Raw genomic sequence first — 18,893 nt, forward strand, 5'->3', positions numbered from 1 at the left:
TATAAATACGAAACTAATCGATGAGTTGTAGGGCCTTGCATGTGATGTTTAGAGAAATGTCAGATATCAAAAAATGTAAACTTGCTGTTTAGCAAAAATCGTAATAAACCACAGCTTCCTTTAAAATAATTTGAAATTAAAAAAAGTGTTTCAAATTAAAAAAAAAAAAATTAAGAATATCGTTCTCGAAGTTTTAGTTGAGTGATGGCCTTTCGTCCTTATGCTCATTTAAATCAGCGTATTATGCTGTAAACAGGTTCGCCAAAATGTTTTCACTTCCGGCGGTTCCTGTTTTTTCGTTGTTTTCCTCCAAAACATACTTATATCAACCAAGCATTGGAGCAATTTGAATTCGTGACAACGCTCTCCACGTTCAAAGTAACCAAGAAAAAGCTACTTAAAATAAGAAGGTCTAACATTATCTTCGATACCAAAAATTTAGGTCAGTTCTGCTCTTTCTAAAGCTCCTCAGGTTTCTCCAAAGAAATCCACATGGAGCTTCAATTCATCCAACAAAGTGTTCGTTTAGAAATTAAAAAGCCCGTTTATTCAATTACACAAAAGTCCGTGTGGGGAATGACATTGATCGCGTGAGAAATATATAAATATTTTTTCTTCCATTAACTTTCTTGCCTGGTTTACTATACTGTACTTTCCTGGGGCTATCACCTTAAAACACAAAAAGCAAAATTAACAAAAACTGCTAAAACTGGACTTACGCTTTTGTTTCATTGCTATCTTTGAGATTGTCACTATTTTTGTTGGTATATTTTTCGCTCATAAATTGAACAAAAACCGCTTTGCTATTGTTTTATATTACAAAGTACTTTTGCTTCGTTAATTATTTCTGGACTCAGATTAATATTTATATTCATTATTTGGGTTTGTTGCTTAGGAAGCTCTTCCTAATTGAAAAGAATGTTGACGGCGTATCTTCATAATTGACAACACTCATAAGCACAAAGTACTTGTCAACGATGTAAAATTTTTAAAGGCTTCTTAATTTTTTTGGATCATTCTCGCAGCAAATGAGATTCTAACAAGATTTACTGACTCTTCGTCACACTGCACGTGAAATATTTTTTATCATTACACAGAAAATCGATGTGAAAGGTGAGAGGTAAGAATTTAACAGTCCAGTTTTGTTAAGGTGTAAGGCTTGCCGTTCATAACTTGTCGGAGCATTGTTGATGAGAAAGCAAGCCAGCCAAACATTAAGTCACAAAGCTTGAAACAATCTTTTGTCTATTCTGCCATTCGCCTCGGTTTATCAGCCTCTTCATCCCCCCAAAAAGAAATTTTCTTCAAAAAAAGACCGTAGTATTGGTAAAACAGTTCAATTATCGTACCAAAAACCTAACGCTATTTCACTGAGTTCTATTGGTGAAACGGGCTGAAACGGTGGAGGAGGGAAACGTACTTGAGCAGTGGGCTATATTTCTATCTTTTATTTGTTAGTATCTGGATCCATTGTTTAAAATCTTTAGACTGATGGTGTCATATTGAAGCACTTAGCCTAGTGGTAAATTTACGATTACCTTTACGCTTTATATTCAAAGAGTTACATTAAGGTTCAAGCTTTTTTAAACAGCAAAGTATGCATGTCTATCAATACCAGTTTGGTAAGAGACAGAAGCTACAAGAACATGTTCACGTGTATTATATAATGTAATGAAAAAGGCCCAAGCAAACAATGACCACTCATATTGTCAAAACATCCATATTGTCCAAGCCAAATAAATCGTGAATGGGAACGATATACAAAATGATTTAATTACTAGAGGTGTCCATATATATATAGAAAAGAATTTACAAAATCGTGAGGAATAAGAAGAGCGATATACGCAACTGAATCTCAATCTGAATGAGAGAAATTTGAACAATGATTATGCCCATCATTGTGGAAGTGTGACTAAACAAACTATTTAACATAGAGAAAGTAGAACTCTTGGGCGCGGCAGGTACATTATAATTTTCCCCGGCTAATGAGAAAGACTTGAAGATAAAGATATACCCCAAAATGATGCATATAATCTACCTAAGAACATCCCTCTGTTAGGTTCAGCACTCTTTTTTTTAACAGTTTATCCGCTTGCTAAGTTAATAATAATAATAATAATGGAATTTATATAGCGCTTATACATCGCTGTTCTAAGCGCTTTACAATGTGAAAAAGGACACAAGAATATCATTAATCACAAGCTTGCATATAACACTACTGTACATATTGGGAAATTTATAGCATGCAAATCTTAAAAAGGCAAGAAAACAAAAACAAATATGATGAAACTAAATGTCATATGCCTTTTAAAAAAGAAACGTTTTCAACTTAGATTTAAAAAAATTAACATCAGAACAAGCTCGAATTTCAAAGGGGAGCTTGTTCCATAGTCAGGGGCAGCAACAGAAAACGCTCGCTGCCCATAAGTTTTCATGTTAAAATTTGGTTCTTTCAGGTCTAAATGATCCCTTGATGACCGTAATGTCCTTGATTGATGGTAAAATTTTAAAATATTTTCAAGATAACGGGGACCAGAGCCATTCAATGTTTTAAAAGTTATTAAATTTATTTCAAAAACAATTCTCTCCTCAACAGGAAGCCAGTACAGATCTCTTAGAGTCTCGGTGATGTGATCTCGTGTTCTCTTACGAGTTCCCTCCATCGCAAATAGACCCGTGACGGAAAAATGAAGCGCTTAGCTGCACTGGCGGGAGAGTCAAATACAAAACTTTTAGTCAACGGAATCAATAAAGTCATTTTTTCTCGGTAAAAGATTAAAAAGCTGACGTGTCGAGTGCTAACCCTTCTTCGCTTAAAAAAAAACTTCAGCTTTGTCATTTTTTAAATTATCAATTTGATAAAACATTCGTGACAGAAAAGTTTTGTAAGTTTTGTAAATTTTCGTAAGCTGGAGGCTTTCTAAATGACAAACGAGGTTAACAAAACTGTCTGCTCCGCTAACCTGATCACCCTTAACCTACAACAATTCATGTCCAAACGCCTACATGACAGGTCTTCAAAAAGATTATTCAAAAAGCTGGCAAGCACAGTGAAACTTTGCACCTTTTTTGTTACTCTAATTACAAAAAATGTAGAAATTGTGGAAACAACACACGTTTTAATTACTTTAATATGAGACTCCTTTGCGTTTTCACATAAACCTTGTACACTAAGAAATACAGTTTACATGATTTCACACCGTTAATAATTCAGTCTCTCACCAGTATTCCCAAATGGTGAATTTCACGGACTTCAGTTATTAAACTACAACAGTGGGTGGCAAATGGCAAATTCGAGAACACGAGACGAACAGCACTAACTAGCGAATGCTCCGTGCGGGGAGTCTTTCCAGAAAAAATAAATTATTCTAACTAAACAAGGAGTTCAATACCTTATCTGTGTTCTCTGCATGAAATCTCATAGCAGCTGTGCACTTGTAAATTTCTTCCCAATTTAATAAACGTAATGAAAAAAAAAATCATTTTGGCGACAGACTTCGAGGTTTGCAATTTTCCTGAACATCTATAAAAGGGCAGTTGTCCCAATTTAACAAAAGGTGAGTGGTGCCAATTTAATAAAAGCAGCGCAGCAAGATGGAGAAAGTTATCTTATGCATAGTACTATTTGACCCGAGGTAAGGTTTAGAGTGGTCTTACGCTGACGACGAAATGTCGGACTCACTGGCAATCAAAATAGAAATGTGGTCAGCTGACACCGACGGTTAAGGGAATCAAAGCAGAACCGCTAGAACAAAAGTAAGAAACGTTAGAACAAAGGTTAGAAAAAGGGAAAAGTTAGAAACGCTAGAACAAAGGTTAGAAAGAAAGCAAGGTTAGGAACGGTATAACAAAAATAAAAAACGCTAGAGCAAAAGTTAGGAAGAAAAAATTTAGAAACGCTAAAACAAAGTTACGAATGCTAGAACAAAGGTTGGAAAGAAAGAAAAGTTAGAAACGCTAGAGAAAAAGTTAGAAGCTCTTAAACCAGTTTGGAAATATAAAAGTGAGCAATTTTTTCCAGATAAAATTCTAACAGATACCTCTTTCGTCTCAGTCCACTGGAAAATAAACATCTGGAAGGTATGGAAAAAAAAGAAAAAAAATAGATTAAAAGAGCACCACATTCAGTTTCCCCAAAGATTAAATCGAGACGAAAGCGGACAGTATTGGAAATCATTAAACTCAATTATCAGCACTGTTAATAGTAGATATGATGAGCATTCCACTTACAAATTACCAAACCATAGCACGTAGCATTACGATCTTTTTCTGGCAGACCGACAGACGCCAAAAATGAGGGAACTTCTTTAACACTTCTGTTAATGTTTCTACATAATCATTCCATAGTTTTAATGAACAGTTCTGGCAATAACAGTCCTCTTTAGAAATTCTACACCAGTCGGAAAATTCTGCACGAAGAAATCAGGTGACTTTCGAATTTTCATATTTCAGATGAGAGAATGTCTTTTTGTACGCCTTAATCTCATTAACCTACCGTTAACAGTTTTGAAGAGGAAAGGAATTTACAGTTTTGGCGTTAAAAAAGAAATGTTTATCTGTAAAAAGTAATTTCATCAATGGCACATAATGCAACAACAAACCAAAACAAACAGAGAACTTAGCAATAATTACTTTTCAACGCAAAAAATTATCTGAAACTTTTGTGTAACGTTTTTTCTGTTCTATTGCTCTTGCACAGTTTATTTTAAGACTTCTCCCTAGTGAATCTGTCGGTTAAAACGCCTTGTCCTTGTTATAATACAGAAAGAGTCGATAAAGTTAAGCGATACTAATTGTAAAATCAATCGGCAAAGATGCATTACAAAACGATCTATTTCAAAGTCCTACATCTCAGTAAGAGAGTATTTTTTTTTATCTACAAATGATGATTTTCACATGATTTAATGATAACATAAGGATACGCGGGTACTTTCCGGGGAATCACTCACTGACGCGGCCATATATTATTCTACAAAATATCCCGAGTACTGAAGGCGAGATTTTTGGTGCAACGAGTGCAGTAATCAACCAGTTTCTGAATGGTCCTATATAGGAACAGAGTATTTTTACTAGAAAAGGAAACTTTGATTCTACACATCCCCTTTTTTTGTTGTGGTTGCTTAAACAGTTTATTTTTAAGTATGATTCAACAGTACTGATGCAAAGCCGTATTATGATTATACTCCTTTGTTTTGTCTTCATTTCAACGTCTCCGAATAAGTTTAATCAGTTTCTGTGCTTATAACGGACTAATCACTAGATGTGGAAAACCAATAATCACATATTTGCTTGTGAAAAGACCACATTGCACGACAGGTTTTTTTGTTTCCTGATTTCCTTTAGTCCGCCTCCGAACGTTATTAAATATACCTGCAAATATACTAAACTATAAGAAGAAATAGAACGTTTAAGTCAGGTCTTTGAGAAAATTTACGTTTCTTACCCCCTATTGATTTTATCGTATCCGGAATTGCATCTTTTTTAAGTGTTAATGAGGCCCTTTATTGGGTAAATATCTTGTTTCAATGCAAAAAAAAGTGAACTCATTATAAGAGAAAAGTAAATTTCAAAGAAAGAGTTCTTTTATAAATTACTGAATCGTATGGTTACGTCTCGACAGTTCAGACTACAGGCAAAGTGACGCGCACGAATTTTGTATCAGAGACTAGATCTGTTATATTATAATTAAACAGCTGGGAGAGAGAAACAATTTCCCGTGAACAGTGTTAAGTTTATTGCCTAGTACGTCAAGCAGTATAGACTTATGCTGGGGTATATTGCATCATCTTCTTATGATATCCCTTTTCATTTGGCAGACATTTTCCTCGATAGTTAACGATCAATATTGAGTTGGGAAAAATACACGACTACGATCTGGATTAAAAGCGGTAAGTTTATATAAAGCAGATATCAAGCACTTAAAATTTTGCACGACTTCAAATTTGTGTAGTCACAAAAATACAGTATTTTAAAAGTTATAAGCATTTAATGGAAAGGTTGAACTTGTCGATCGTTTGCTTTAAAGTTTCGGCAGCAATACCGGACCACACAAACCTTGAAATTGGTATCAGTTTTTCCTAATAATTCCTCCGTAATATCTACGTTGTTTGTATAATTCCCTGGTTGAGTCTTCATCGCGCCCGAATTGAGAAAAAATCATTAAACTTGATAATCAGTATTATGACTTATATGCATCAGCAACATTTAAAGTGTTTTCTCTCTGATACTGACCATTGGCTGAAAACGAAACAAATGACTCACAGACGTACTAATATGTTGTTCTGAATGACGGTATTGTCTTGTTTTCGCTGAAATGATAAAACTTTCTTTATCTGTGCAAGCAGGAACCACACTTAACCACCACCTTCTTAACGCCGATGTCTACAGTGAGTGAAAAGTTTATAACTTTCTGACACCCGTCTCATCTCAGTAACAGGTCTGTAACTCTTGAAGTATGTTTAACAAGTTTTATAGGTTTTCTTTACCCAGAGAGATATATACAAACCAGTTGTTTAAGTGGTATCACTTGTCAGAGCTTTCGCACAGAGGCGATAAAAATGCAGAGCAGTGAGGGTAGAATCTGCGCGCATTATTTGGCCATTATAAAAACGAAGTTGCGCGAGTTATTCGGTCGCTCCAATTTCTATTTTTTAACTCGGCAAATATCTTCTTAGAATCGTCTTCTAACTATCATATCACGTACGATGTTTTCCAATGTTTTGCTGTCGTCATAAGCGCCGCTTACAATGTATATTTTGGTACGTTACTCGTAAGCCTGTCAAACCGGTGTAGCACTAAAATAAATCGCTCGCATATGTGCATGTTTTCTTGCCTGATACAGTGTAGTCACACGAGCCAAAGAACCTACCCCATTTACTCGGAAAAGTGATGATTACCTCTCTGCTACGAAAATGCAACTTTCGGAGGCCAAATGACGATGTTATCAGTCAAAACGCTTTTTCAATTCCTTCTTTTGGACGAATATTAGGCCTTTTAACATTTTGAGGGCAATTTTCACGCTTGTAAGTAGTTTCAGAAAATACCGAAGGGAAAAGATGAAAACGACGCTTAATCAATATCTGCCAAAAAATTTCAAGTGGGTTTGAAAGACTTTTCTGCTGTTGACCTATGGATAACGTTTTTTTGTTAGTTCCACCCAAAAAAGGACGGGTCGACAGGCAAGTGTACTTGAGTTCAAGTGCTTTTGAAATGCAGTTTAGATTCAGCTTTTTGTATATAAGGGTTCGTACTGCTAACTACTTCCTTCGTGGGAGAATGGTATTATATTGTGTCTTTTAAAACATAAAAAGAACTTTGAGTTATTTTCGGCCGGGTAGGCACGATTTCTTGTAAGTTCTCACAAGTTGAAATCAGCGACTTTCTTCTGCTATAAGTATTTTACGTTTAGCTTGAGGTTAAATATCTATGCGCAGTTTCATACAGAGTCCAGTGATTTTTTCAGGTCTGGTGACTCGGAATAAACTCTTAGTTAAGAAAGCTGAAACGATTAACGATCCAGTGGGTAATGGTGTGTTTGCGAAGAGGTGCTGGTTATTTTTCCGACCACACAACCAAAAGCAATAATAAATTTACCTTAAATTTATTATTGTAGATACTTGAGCAGTCTTTGTAACTGAACAAAGAAACATCATTCGTCGGTGAGATTAAGTTGTAGAATGCTGTTTTGTAAGACAAACTTAGATTCTCGCGCGTTGCACGGAAGAATGACTCACACTACGTTAATCAGCGCGCCGTGTCGATTGGTTAAGTACAGTTTCGAGTAAGGCTAGCCTTTCTTGAGGGCGACCTTACGTCGGCTCTCTTCAGTTTTTCGTTTTTTGGAGTCGCGGTTTATGGTGCCCGGTAACTTGATTCCGAAAGGGATCCGTTTGGTTTAATTTTAAGGAAACACGTGGCAGTATTCCAGAGAAGGAACACTTTTTACTTAATACTGTAGTTTTCAATGGAAAATTCAAATCACCTAACAAATCAGTAGTTTTTTATTTACAACAACTTATTACAAGCACCAAAAACACTGAAATAGGCCATGAACATGAAGACTATCTCGACTGACATTCTATTTTCTAGTCCACCAACAGAGAAACTGAAATACAGAAAATAAAGAAAAATATTGCTGTTTGTGAGAAAAAAAAATCCTGATTCGGGTCTTTGGTAGCGTCTAATGCTTTATCATTGTAGTTTGAAGCACACAACTGTACGTGTAAGATGCAAAGTTAAAAACAAATTCAGTTCACGATATACGATTTACTTGTGTACAGGATCAGTCAGGGACTGGACATTTTGATGACGTCATATGGCAAATTAAGTCTCTTTTGATCATTAACATATATGATATTTGTCAAGTCCGCATATAAATTTTCATTCAAAATTCTTCTTTCCCTATTCAACTTTCATTACTACGAAAGCGAGCAGGAAAGCTTAAAAAATATTCCATCGTGGCATTACGGATCAGTCGATTATGGCGACAAATATCAAAAGAAATTCATCGGAAGGAAACGAAACCGAACATTTCATTTACGTAAAAACAAAGACATGTAATGGTTAAGTTAAATGGATTCTATAGTGACGACAACGTGAGCATTGAAAATACAAAATGCGTTAACAAAAATGTCAAATCCGGCGAATTTCAGTCTAAATAGGAGACTGAATAGACTACCATACGACATTGATATTGCGCGTTCAATGGCACAGCTAATTATTGCTATGCTGTATTACGCTGGAAATATACGCTGACAGCTTTAGTGATAACAAAGAAGGCTAATGAAATAATGGTTAAGGTTTTTCGGAAATTAAGCCCATCAACCTTGTATAACCGAAACGATCATAACGCTGTGAATTCGCGTGAGTCATAACGTGCGAATCACGCCTAGTTTTACAGCTGTGAACATATGCATAAAAGCAACGCTTTTCCCTTACATCACTTATCGCGTCTTAAAGCATCGAAGAAATATCAGTACGTCCCACCACAGTCGTAAACGTGAGAAAGTTTTATTTTCATTCTTGTCCACTCAAATAGCACAATTTTACACTTTTTTGTCATTAAACTTCTTCCATACTGTAACACCGATACTAGAGGAGGGCGATGCAGTTGTAAAGCACAAAAAACTGCACAGTTAATTTATGTTTTATTTAGTTACTGAGAACACCGGCCACCCACCTGCATCAAGGAAATTTTTCTTTTAATAATAGCGCTTTTTACGTTGTGTATATTCTGCAGAGGGTAAAACATTAATGAGTGTGTGAAAAATTCCTTCTGAGTTGCATCAAAGCCGATAGGGCAAACTGTGACATTCAGTTATCACCAGTCAGAGATCAAAATTAAAATTCAGTCTTAGATAAATTTGAACGTAATCAAAAATCGAAACTGACGAAGTTAAATTACATCTATTTCATAAAGGACTATTAATAACAAATCGTTCCACATATCTAAATTAAAAATAGGTTCCGGCAAATTTCAAGAAAAGTGCCTTGTACCATTTTAAGCTTTTACTGCCTCTCACAAATTTTTTTTTTGAACGTGAGCTCAGTTCTAGTCACTAATCAGTTACACTAAAATGATATATGTTCTTAGTAATAAATCATTTTGTACTTCTTCCGACCTGCGGCGAGTCTCATCTTTTTAATAACTTTAAGGAAACAAAATAATTTGCTCACTTAGCTCTATCTTATATTTCTGAAGAATCGGCTTTTTTCAATTGTTAATCAGTTTCCAAAGAATTCCAACTGTTATGAACAGCTATAAGAATTACACTGGAATTACTCCACGGAAAAAAAAAGAGTAGTTTTACAGGGTGTCAAAGAAGATTTGATCCAATTCAAGACTAACTCTACGGTACCAAAACTGAAGGTAATTTTTATAAAATATCCAGGTAAAATTTCTCTCGTCCATAAGTATTCTCTGCCATGTCACTAACTTTTAAGTCTACGATGAGAAAGTACTATATAAAGACGCCGACCCCCTCAAAATGAGGTAATTTTTTCTTATGACTTTCCCAAGAAACTTCGTTGTATATTCATTAAAAAAACATAGACACTTAAGCATTACAAAGTTTTAAAAAATTGAAAGGAAAACAATCTGCGCCAAAGAAAAGTATGCCTCAAGATTTTTCATCGGAATTGGGCATAGGACGTGTAGTGGATTTTAACTGGTTGGAACTAAACTTTGAACAGAGACAATGAAAGGGATTGTGATTTTGAAATATTCTGACAAGAACACTTACAGTAACACTTCAAGATGTCAAGCTTATTTTAACAGTCACTTGCACGCCTGCTTCAATAAAAGAAACTGAAAAATTCACAGTTAAGCTGCGCGCAACATGCTTTTCACGTCAGTAGAGGTCTAACCTCGCTCAGGTTCATTTAGTTAGAACGCATTAATACTTGGCATTTCTTAGTAACTGATGCCTCTAATTTTGAAGCTGTTTCAAAAAGTAATGTTTGCGAGAGGATTTATTTGACGAGCGTAATTGTCTGTCTCAGTGAGGCGTTTGAGAGAAGAAACTGAAAGATGTGAATTAAAGCATACAGTTACGGGCTTCAGCCATATAAATTTTAACAGCATGAAGTGAGTCTGCATTATGGTTATTTGCAAATATTAATTACAAATTGAAAAAGACTGGCTTCTCTTCCGTCGAAATTGCCAAAAGATTATCGTGTATTTCTGTAAATTTATTTTGTAATTTAAATCCCCTCGGTTTCGATAGAGTGGTTCTTTAATAATTTTCATTTTTTTCTGACGACTGGGTTTGAAGTGGTTTAAAATATTTCAACGGCAAATATAAAGATATCATTGGTTTGGGTCCAGTGAGTATATAATAGTGTGAGTGTAGAAGAGATATTTAACGGTGTTTTCCTTCTATATCATTATCAGTACCTATAACAAGAGAAAATATGAAAAGAAACGCAATGTTTAGTTTGTTATCCGAGTTTTCGGATCTTTTTCGGGTACACTCGTCCGCCATGGTGAAATTGCCGGACCCTTTCTCCGTTCCTTCTGCTTAAATCGACGATAATGTCATTGCCCCCAAAACAAAAAGCCGCTCCCGAATGTTTCACGTGACATGTTTCTAAATTCAATCTTTCAGTCTAGTTAGTCGATAATTTTTATAAGACGAGTGGAGCCTTCCCAACAGAAATTCGATTCCATTAAGTGCTCCAATGCTACTTAACATATTGTTTCCAAATAAGTGACCATAAAAAAGTAACGATAAATAATTCAAGTAAGTTTAGTGTTGTGTCTAGGTTTAGCAATCTTGCTAAAACGTTTTTCATAAGACGTCACGACGGCCATATTGGTGTTCCAAAATAATGAATAAAACGGCGGTCATTTTGGTATTCTAAACCAATCCTGTGGGAGTTGAACTTTTTTCTTATGAAAACGAATTCTCTTGTTCCATTAAATTTAACTTGATGCTGGCCACGTGAGTAAAAACGCTCTATAAGGCGGTTGTACTACCTCGTTTCTACGGTGTTAGAACACTTCTATCGCAAGTCGCTGATTATGTCAAACTGGACCTTCTTTACGGGCGTGTTCTGCGGTTTATTTTAAGAACTGGAATTCTGACGATGCCTCTTTACTAAAATTCCAGAGTATCTCAAAATTAAATTCAGCGAAGGACAAACACCCAAGTTAAGGAAACGTTTCGGCGAGAATTGCTAAGCATTGAGAACAGGATTTTAAAATAATATTTGCTTTTCATGGATGTGAAACCTGCAAACCTGAAAATAGTTGACCTTCATAGTTGGTTCATGGACGGTTACACTAATTTATAACTCTTAATCAAAGCAGCTCCAAGAGAACGCCAAATACGGTAACACTTTGTATGAATTTTCTCTTTAAAAGGTTCAGAAGTCCAACACCGAAGAGGCAATTTCGGAGGGACAATTTCGATTATGGGCGTACAGCAAAATGGGCATTCAAATAAAAATTTGAAAAAGGTATTCTTTGTGAAAGAAAAAAAAAACATTTTAATGCTAACTTTCCTAAAAAAAAAATCAGTGGTAACTTTCATAATTGCCGAAAACAAAGGTTTGGATAAAACTTTATACCAAAGAAGATGTTAATGTTGACTGAACGTCAGTGTTAAGTCACAAGAGAATTCAATACGGCAAAAGTTTGTAAATACCCAGTACAAACAATCATTAAAAAAGCTGGGATATACAAATCATGTTGTTTAATTAAACAAAGAGTTCCGCACCAGTGCAGGGAGTTTATAGTCTGCGCGTGTTAAAATTAGGATTAGGTTTTGGTTAAGTCCTCTTTCATATTGAAAATTAGAGTCGATATTCTCCTGGCACGTTAGTAACTTATGTGCGAAGTTGGCCCCTTCGGGAGAGTTAATGCCAGCATGGGCTTATCTCAACTGGGAAGTACTTGTCAAACGCCCAAATCTTTCGTTCCACAATGAGCTCAACAAGATGTCGGACTGTGTAGCCAACAGAAAAAAAACACAAGAAACAGGTATAAATTGCCTTGTTTATTCTGAGATATAGGATTCCTTTCTTTATTCTCGAAATCTTGTTCCATTTTTTTGCTGGCAGATAGTTGTTGAATGAACTCCTGTACCTTTTAACTGTCTTGGCAAATGTTTGGTAGCCGAAAGGGAAGCTTATCCGCATAACACAATAACTTCAGTATTTACTTTACCATTATCAGCAAACACTTCGAATGCAATTTTAAAATCTTCACATGATATATTCGTTCGAAATACTTCGCTATAGGAAACATAGATACGATAAAATTCCCAATAAGAATACCTTATCTTACTTTCATGGTGTATTACTTGCTGTCTATCCCCTCACTTTCCCTCCTCAAGGCGATTTTGGCGCACCTTAAATCGAAAAGAAAGGGCACACACAGCAAATATTACACCATGCAAGCTTGGGCTGCCTGTGGTTTAACAAGCCACCTGGTGAGCGCTGGGTACCAAAAATAAAAACAGACCAGAGTACAGGCGAAACCCTTTAGATGTTTAAAAACAAATGCAAATCACAGGCTGAAATCGCAGGTTCAAACATTTCTTAAGCAAAACCTGGTTGAAGGCATCCAGATCAAGTTCCTCAAATCATGTTAAAGAGCCTTTTATGTGGTTGTAAGCTATTTCAGTAGTGGAAACAAAGGCTGGGCTGGCGCTGTAGCCTCTGTGTTCTGGTGAGTACTGGGTACCAGATATAAAACAGTCCAGAGTACAGGCAGAAACCTTCAGGCCTAGTTGTTCAAAAGGTAAATAGCGCTATCCGATGGATAAATCTCTACCAGTGTATAACGCAATTGGTTTCCTTAATACTTATCCGCTGAATAGTGATTTATCCGGTGGACAGCGCTATCCAACGTTTGAACAACCGAGGCCAGGGTCCAGTTGTTCGAACTCCGGTTAGCGTTGACCCGGGGTTAAATTTAAACCCGGTTTTCTTTCTCTTTTTATCAAAAGCATTCTCTCGGATAATTTTCTCTATTCTTTTTAAAATATCCAATCATCAAATTGAAGGCAAAGAAAATTAAACTGAATTTGATTTTTAAGCTCTCATATCTGAGTTTAAATTTCACACTAACCCTAGGTTATCTTACTTCGCCCGTTTTCAAACATCAGAGCCGGGTAATCCGACGCAATGTACTCGCGCCTGCGCGTGTGGAAATGTGGGCTTGTCTCATCAACGTAGGGAGAAATTAAACTTATAACCTACACGCGCGCGTAGCCCCTCACAGAAAAGCCCTAGGGTTTTCCACGTTAAAGAAAAATTTAAAATGCAAACCGTTAATAGGGTACTGGTGACATTCTGGCACTCTAACTGAGAAATCTTAATTTTTTAACATTTTCTATATAATACTGAAAGAAAATTGAAATATACAGGTTACATAATTCTCACCTGCTTTATAGTTTTAACAGCTGATCAACTTGTTTGGTTTATTTTTTCAACCTGTCATTGAAATTTACATCTCCCGGACTGAGTTCGTCTTCATATTGTTCGGAGCAAAAACGAGGCAGATTGAAGGAAATGGTTGTAAGTTGTAGACTTCTAAGGCTTTGTTCAAAACCTGTGTGATTCACTGCTGTTGATAGTTGGAGTCTGTCAAAGTCATTGTCGTTTTACTTCGACTAACGAGGGTGTTGAATTTGAAAAAGTGTCCATGTTTATAGTTTAAGTCCAGATAAATTACCGGCTGAAATCGCAGGTTCAAACATTTCTTAAGCATAGAAAAAAACCTGGTTGAAGGCATCCAGGTCAAGATTCTCGTCAAAGCATGTTGAAGAAATTTTTAAGCGGATGTTTCGATGACTCGCGGAAGTTTCAAACTTTTAATAGCAAACAAATGGAGGGAGCTGCGTGACACAAGTAATATATACACTGAGTCTCAATGAACATTGAAGATAAGGGCATAACCAAAGAATATACTAGGTAAATCCCCTCATTGCCAAGCTGGAGTGTCCTCGCGTGGGTACCAACCATTCTTCATCCATTTTTTATCATAATTTATTTAGAGAGTGACTCTAAGAGAGAACAGATCAAAGCGCAAGGGCTTTGAAAAATGGAATAGCTGTTGTGAATACAAAACATAGCATATATGTCCTAATAAACGGCCGGGACGTCTATTTAATTTAAGGGGTCCAAGCAGGGACTTTTAGTAGATAGAAGGCGTTTGAAAGAGAGAGGCGTTTATTTCCATAACCGTATCAAGCTCAATTAAACTAATATGCTTTCGGCGAAAATATCAAGCGAGTTTAAAAACTGCGGGATATCCACTCTGACCATCAATTGATACGTCTAGGCACACACACTTGAATAGTAAATTCCCTTGGGGCTTTTTAGTCACTATTTACACTATTTACAAGATAAAAACTAAAGAATAAAGGAAATATATTACATTGAAATTATTGTTTAGAAATTAAATAGTTCTTCATTAAGTTTTTAAAACGTTTTAACGAGGAGCAGGCTCTTAAATTGTCATAAGTTGTTTCAGATGTTCTATATCCAGGGACCGCGGAGCAAGGTGAAAAGTGGGAGGGCTGACAAATTGAAAATACTATTTCAATAAACGACCAACATACACGGTCAGTTCAGATTCAATGCAAGAAAAGACGCGATTACAATTTTAGTATAGAAAATACTACACTGAAGTGATCTCAAAAATTTCTAACTATGGCCGTTTAGTGTTCACCGTTCAAGTAATGTAATTCTTCTTGCCATCGAATATTTCATTGATTCGAAAGGAGAAAGACAAAATATAAAACTTTTATCAACTCAAAACAACTACTCAGCTTCGTTTGGCCTGAAAAAGCTAGTAATTTTCTTTATTTCGTCTGATAAATCTGACCAAAAAAAAACTCTGCCGGAGCTGGAAGTACAAAACACGCTGCCGAACGAAGCGAAGGGGTGGCCAAGGCATGGCGTTTGATCAAGGGGCAAGTCGGCCCCAGGGCACAATTACCGCGAAAAGCACAGGAGCCCCACAAAATGCCTGGCGTTTGAAATTAAAGAAAATACAGAGAATATAGCGGAATATAGACGGAAAAAAACTTGTACTATTGTTATTTTTCTTTTTAGCGCTAGAAGTGGGGGCGGGGGCGCAAAAAAGTGGTGGGGCCGCGGCCCTACCAGCCCCTCCCCCTCCGCGGTCCCTGAAATCGCTCTTTCAAATCCCAACATCGATGTCAGAATCCTCGCTCACAGTCATTGTGTTGCTATCGTTAGTAGAGAAATGACGAGTCACGTTTACCACAAACGGCAAACGTCAGACTCAAGTTGAGAATTTCTCAGCTTAGAAAATAAGCAGATAAAACAGTCCCGAACGATTCCTATGGCTAAAAGTGGCATAAAACTACTTATTTTTGTGCAAAAGCGATAACGAGTAAACGAAAAATAAGGGGAAACCTTGGTCACGTGGTACAAATTCACGTCTTCCGTTTGGCTTAAACGTGAATCTTAATCTCTCTAGTATTTGCTTACTTTGAACTTGACGCTTTGAAAGATGAAATACGCAAGAATTCCATCTAGTTGTTAATCAAGCAAGAAACTGAATGAATTGATTGATTTTGCTCCTTTATGCTAATTCCTAGTATTTTGGAGTAATTCAGGAAGTCTTTTAGACAGGGGACCTTTATTAGAGAGGGACGTTTAATAAAATTTCAGTTAACAACGTAGAGGGGGCGTTTATTAGATAAGAGGCGTTTATGTGGAAGTGGGTGTTTATTAGGTCATTTAAGGTAACGTAGAAAACAAGCCAAAGTTAAAGTTGATTCTTTGCTATTCTCATTGTTCGCATGCACAGCACGCTTCTTCAACCATTATTTCCCTCATGATTGGTTCTAATAATCATTGTTTTGCCTTTTAGGTGCATCAATAAAGAAACAAAATGTTCATCGGTTTCGCCATCTTTTTCTCGATACTGATATTTATCAACCTGGTTGGCAATACACTGGTGATATTAGCTGTTGTCCTAAACAAGCCCATGAGATCTCCAATCAACTTCCTGCTCATCAACTTAGCAACCGCTGACGTGATCGTTGCACTTTTCATTGGCATCCCTTTCGTCATAGGTCCTACCTACACCCACCCCGAGGGTAAACCAGGGGAAATTCTTTGTAAGCTTTTCAGTGGTGGAAACATAGGCTGGGCTGGCGCTTTAGCCTCTGTGTTCTCCCTTGTAGCTATTGCTATTGAGCGTTACTGTGCTGTTTTATATCCACACAGCCAGAGAGGAAAACTCACAAAACCCAAGATTATCATCTTGGTGATCACGTGTTGGTCGCTGTCATTTCTTTGGGCAATTCCCGGCTTTATGGCTGTCACTTACATCAAAGAGTTCAAAAGCTGCGGGCACAGCTGGTCCAAGCCCATCTACGGGCACTTCTATACTGTTGGGTGGTCTGTGGTAGCTGGTGTGATCCCTATTGGCATCATGGGAATCTTGTACTCAAGAATGGTGTATCATCTTTGGATCAAAAAAGATAACATTCGCGAGAATACCCAGAAGGCTTTGAAGCGCCACCGGAAGCGGGTGACCAAGATGGTTGTTTTCGTGACGGTCGTTTACGTATTGTGTTGGGTTCCCGAGCTGCTAATTTACTTTCTTGGTTTCACTGGTACCATTACACTAGTTGGAATACATCACACAGTGGCCTCTGCCCTGATTGTGTTTAATTCTAGCGTGAATCCAGTTATTTACAGTCTCCAAAGCAGTCAGTTTCGAAAACATTTGTCCGAATTGATCTGCTGCAAGCGGAATAGGATATCACCGATGAACCACACTACCACGGCAACGTCCAGTACAACCACGAGAAAACAAGAATTAGAGGAAGCGAGTCAGATTCAGAGACAAAAATCACAGGATATGGAAACTGCAACTTAATACACATCCTGAGAACACGAGACCCCCAAAAAAGCGCGCGCTAAAAACCACCAGTGGTAGGTGTTGATCGGTAACAAAGTGGAGATACTTACCTCTGTATTAGAGGTGTTGAAGGAGGCGCAAAGTTGGTTTTGTTTTTGAATACCAAAAGGGTCGATAAAATGAAAATCAAATTTTATACGTGGTCGAACTGTGATATCATCCAACTAAAAAACGTCCGTGTTTCTAAATACTTCGGTTGGATAAACGTTTCAACACTGTTTTGTGCTTACTGCTACAACACCAAGTAAAAAAAATAAATAAAAATAAGGATAAAAATAATAATAATAATAATTCCTTTACTTAACCTTGGCGGTATTTATTCAGTATTATTGCCAGCAAAAACCCAAATGGGGACCAGACGTTTTTTTTAGTTTGTGGGACGGTTGGGCAATGTTGAAACATTAAGCCAGGTACAGTCAAAGCTCTCGTAAGTGCCCACCTCAGAAATTTGAAAAAGAGGTCATAACTAGAGCTGGTCACTTATGAGAATGAGCTCTCTTAAGTGAAGCATGTTAAAACGATAGAGGGTGGTCGCTTACGAGAACATCACAGACTCATTAATAACTAAATATAACCAAAAGAAATCAATGTTTAAAATAAGGAGTGTCTTTACATTGGATATAGACATGGCTAAACTTAACGTCCTCCAATGTACATGTACAAGATCTTTATTAGTGAACCATTAACCAGCCAGGGTGCAGTTTTATTAAGGAATTGATTTATATGAATAAGACTCTGAGTGGTCGCTTAATATAGCTTAAAAACAAAGGAAAAGTCCAGAACTTGGGTTATCCAAAAGTGGTCGCGGTCACTTACGGAAGCGGTCGCTTGCGAGAGCATTTCATTACAAGTTTAAGTCACAGTTCAGACAGGGTTTCACAAAGTTGGTCGTAACTAGAGCTGGTCGCTTACAAGAGTGGTCGCAAGGAGAGCTTCAGCTGTATTAATTAAAAGAAATTTAACCAAATATCCAGTGTAACTGCATTCACTGGCTGTCACATTTGTATAGATCATTGGACATAATCTCAACTTATTAAAAATGAATTTATGGTTATTCCTTGGAAATATTTCTACATTAAAAGGATTAAAACCACATTGTGATAAAAATTGACATTTGCTACCTCTATGTTTATTGGTTGTGGTCAGTATACATTGAATGCAAAACTCATGTAAGAATACAAGTTGTAATAGTTTGACAGTAATTCTGATATGATTAATAACATTATCTAGACCTCAATGAGAAAAGGCATAGAAACTGATAAACTGTTTAAAATGTTTAAAATAACAAGTAATAGAATAACTTGCTCTTAGTATTCTATGAATTTATGACTGGAATACACACAAAGTCACAAGAGGCATATTGATGTAAAAAATTATACTTACAACACTAACAGCTTAAACTACATGCAAAGAATAATGCACGAAGTAATATTAGTTATTTTAGCTTTATTACAGATAGTACAGTAATTAATTTTTTCTTACA

The 18,893-nt window shown here is 36.5% G+C and overlaps 1 protein-coding gene across 3 annotated transcripts; it reads left to right on the forward strand.

Annotated features, from left to right (window-relative positions):
* The first annotated feature begins 965 nt into the window (after positions 1-965).
* LOC140941514 (allatostatin-A receptor-like) lies at positions 966-18,713 on the forward strand. Of its 3 annotated transcripts, XM_073390524.1 has the most exons (3): positions 966-1,120; positions 5,817-5,888; positions 16,352-18,713. In XM_073390524.1, exon 3 carries the CDS (start codon positions 16,373-16,375, stop codon positions 17,366-17,368), a length of 996 nt encoding a protein of 331 aa, XP_073246625.1. In that variant the 5' UTR covers positions 966-1,120; positions 5,817-5,888; positions 16,352-16,372; the 3' UTR covers positions 17,369-18,713. The 3 variants fall into 3 exon arrangements, with proteins under 3 accessions (XP_073246625.1, XP_073246626.1, XP_073246624.1); XM_073390525.1 differs by lacking the exons at positions 966-1,120; positions 5,817-5,888 and adding an exon at positions 3,517-4,426; XM_073390523.1 differs by lacking the exon at positions 966-1,120 and having other exon boundaries at positions 5,718-5,888.
* Positions 18,714-18,893: the final 180 nt, after the last annotated feature.

The sequence above is a fragment of the Porites lutea genome, chromosome 6 (genome assembly GCF_958299795.1).
Source record: "Porites lutea chromosome 6, jaPorLute2.1, whole genome shotgun sequence".
In the NCBI taxonomy this organism is placed as follows: domain Eukaryota; kingdom Metazoa; phylum Cnidaria; class Anthozoa; order Scleractinia; family Poritidae; genus Porites; species Porites lutea.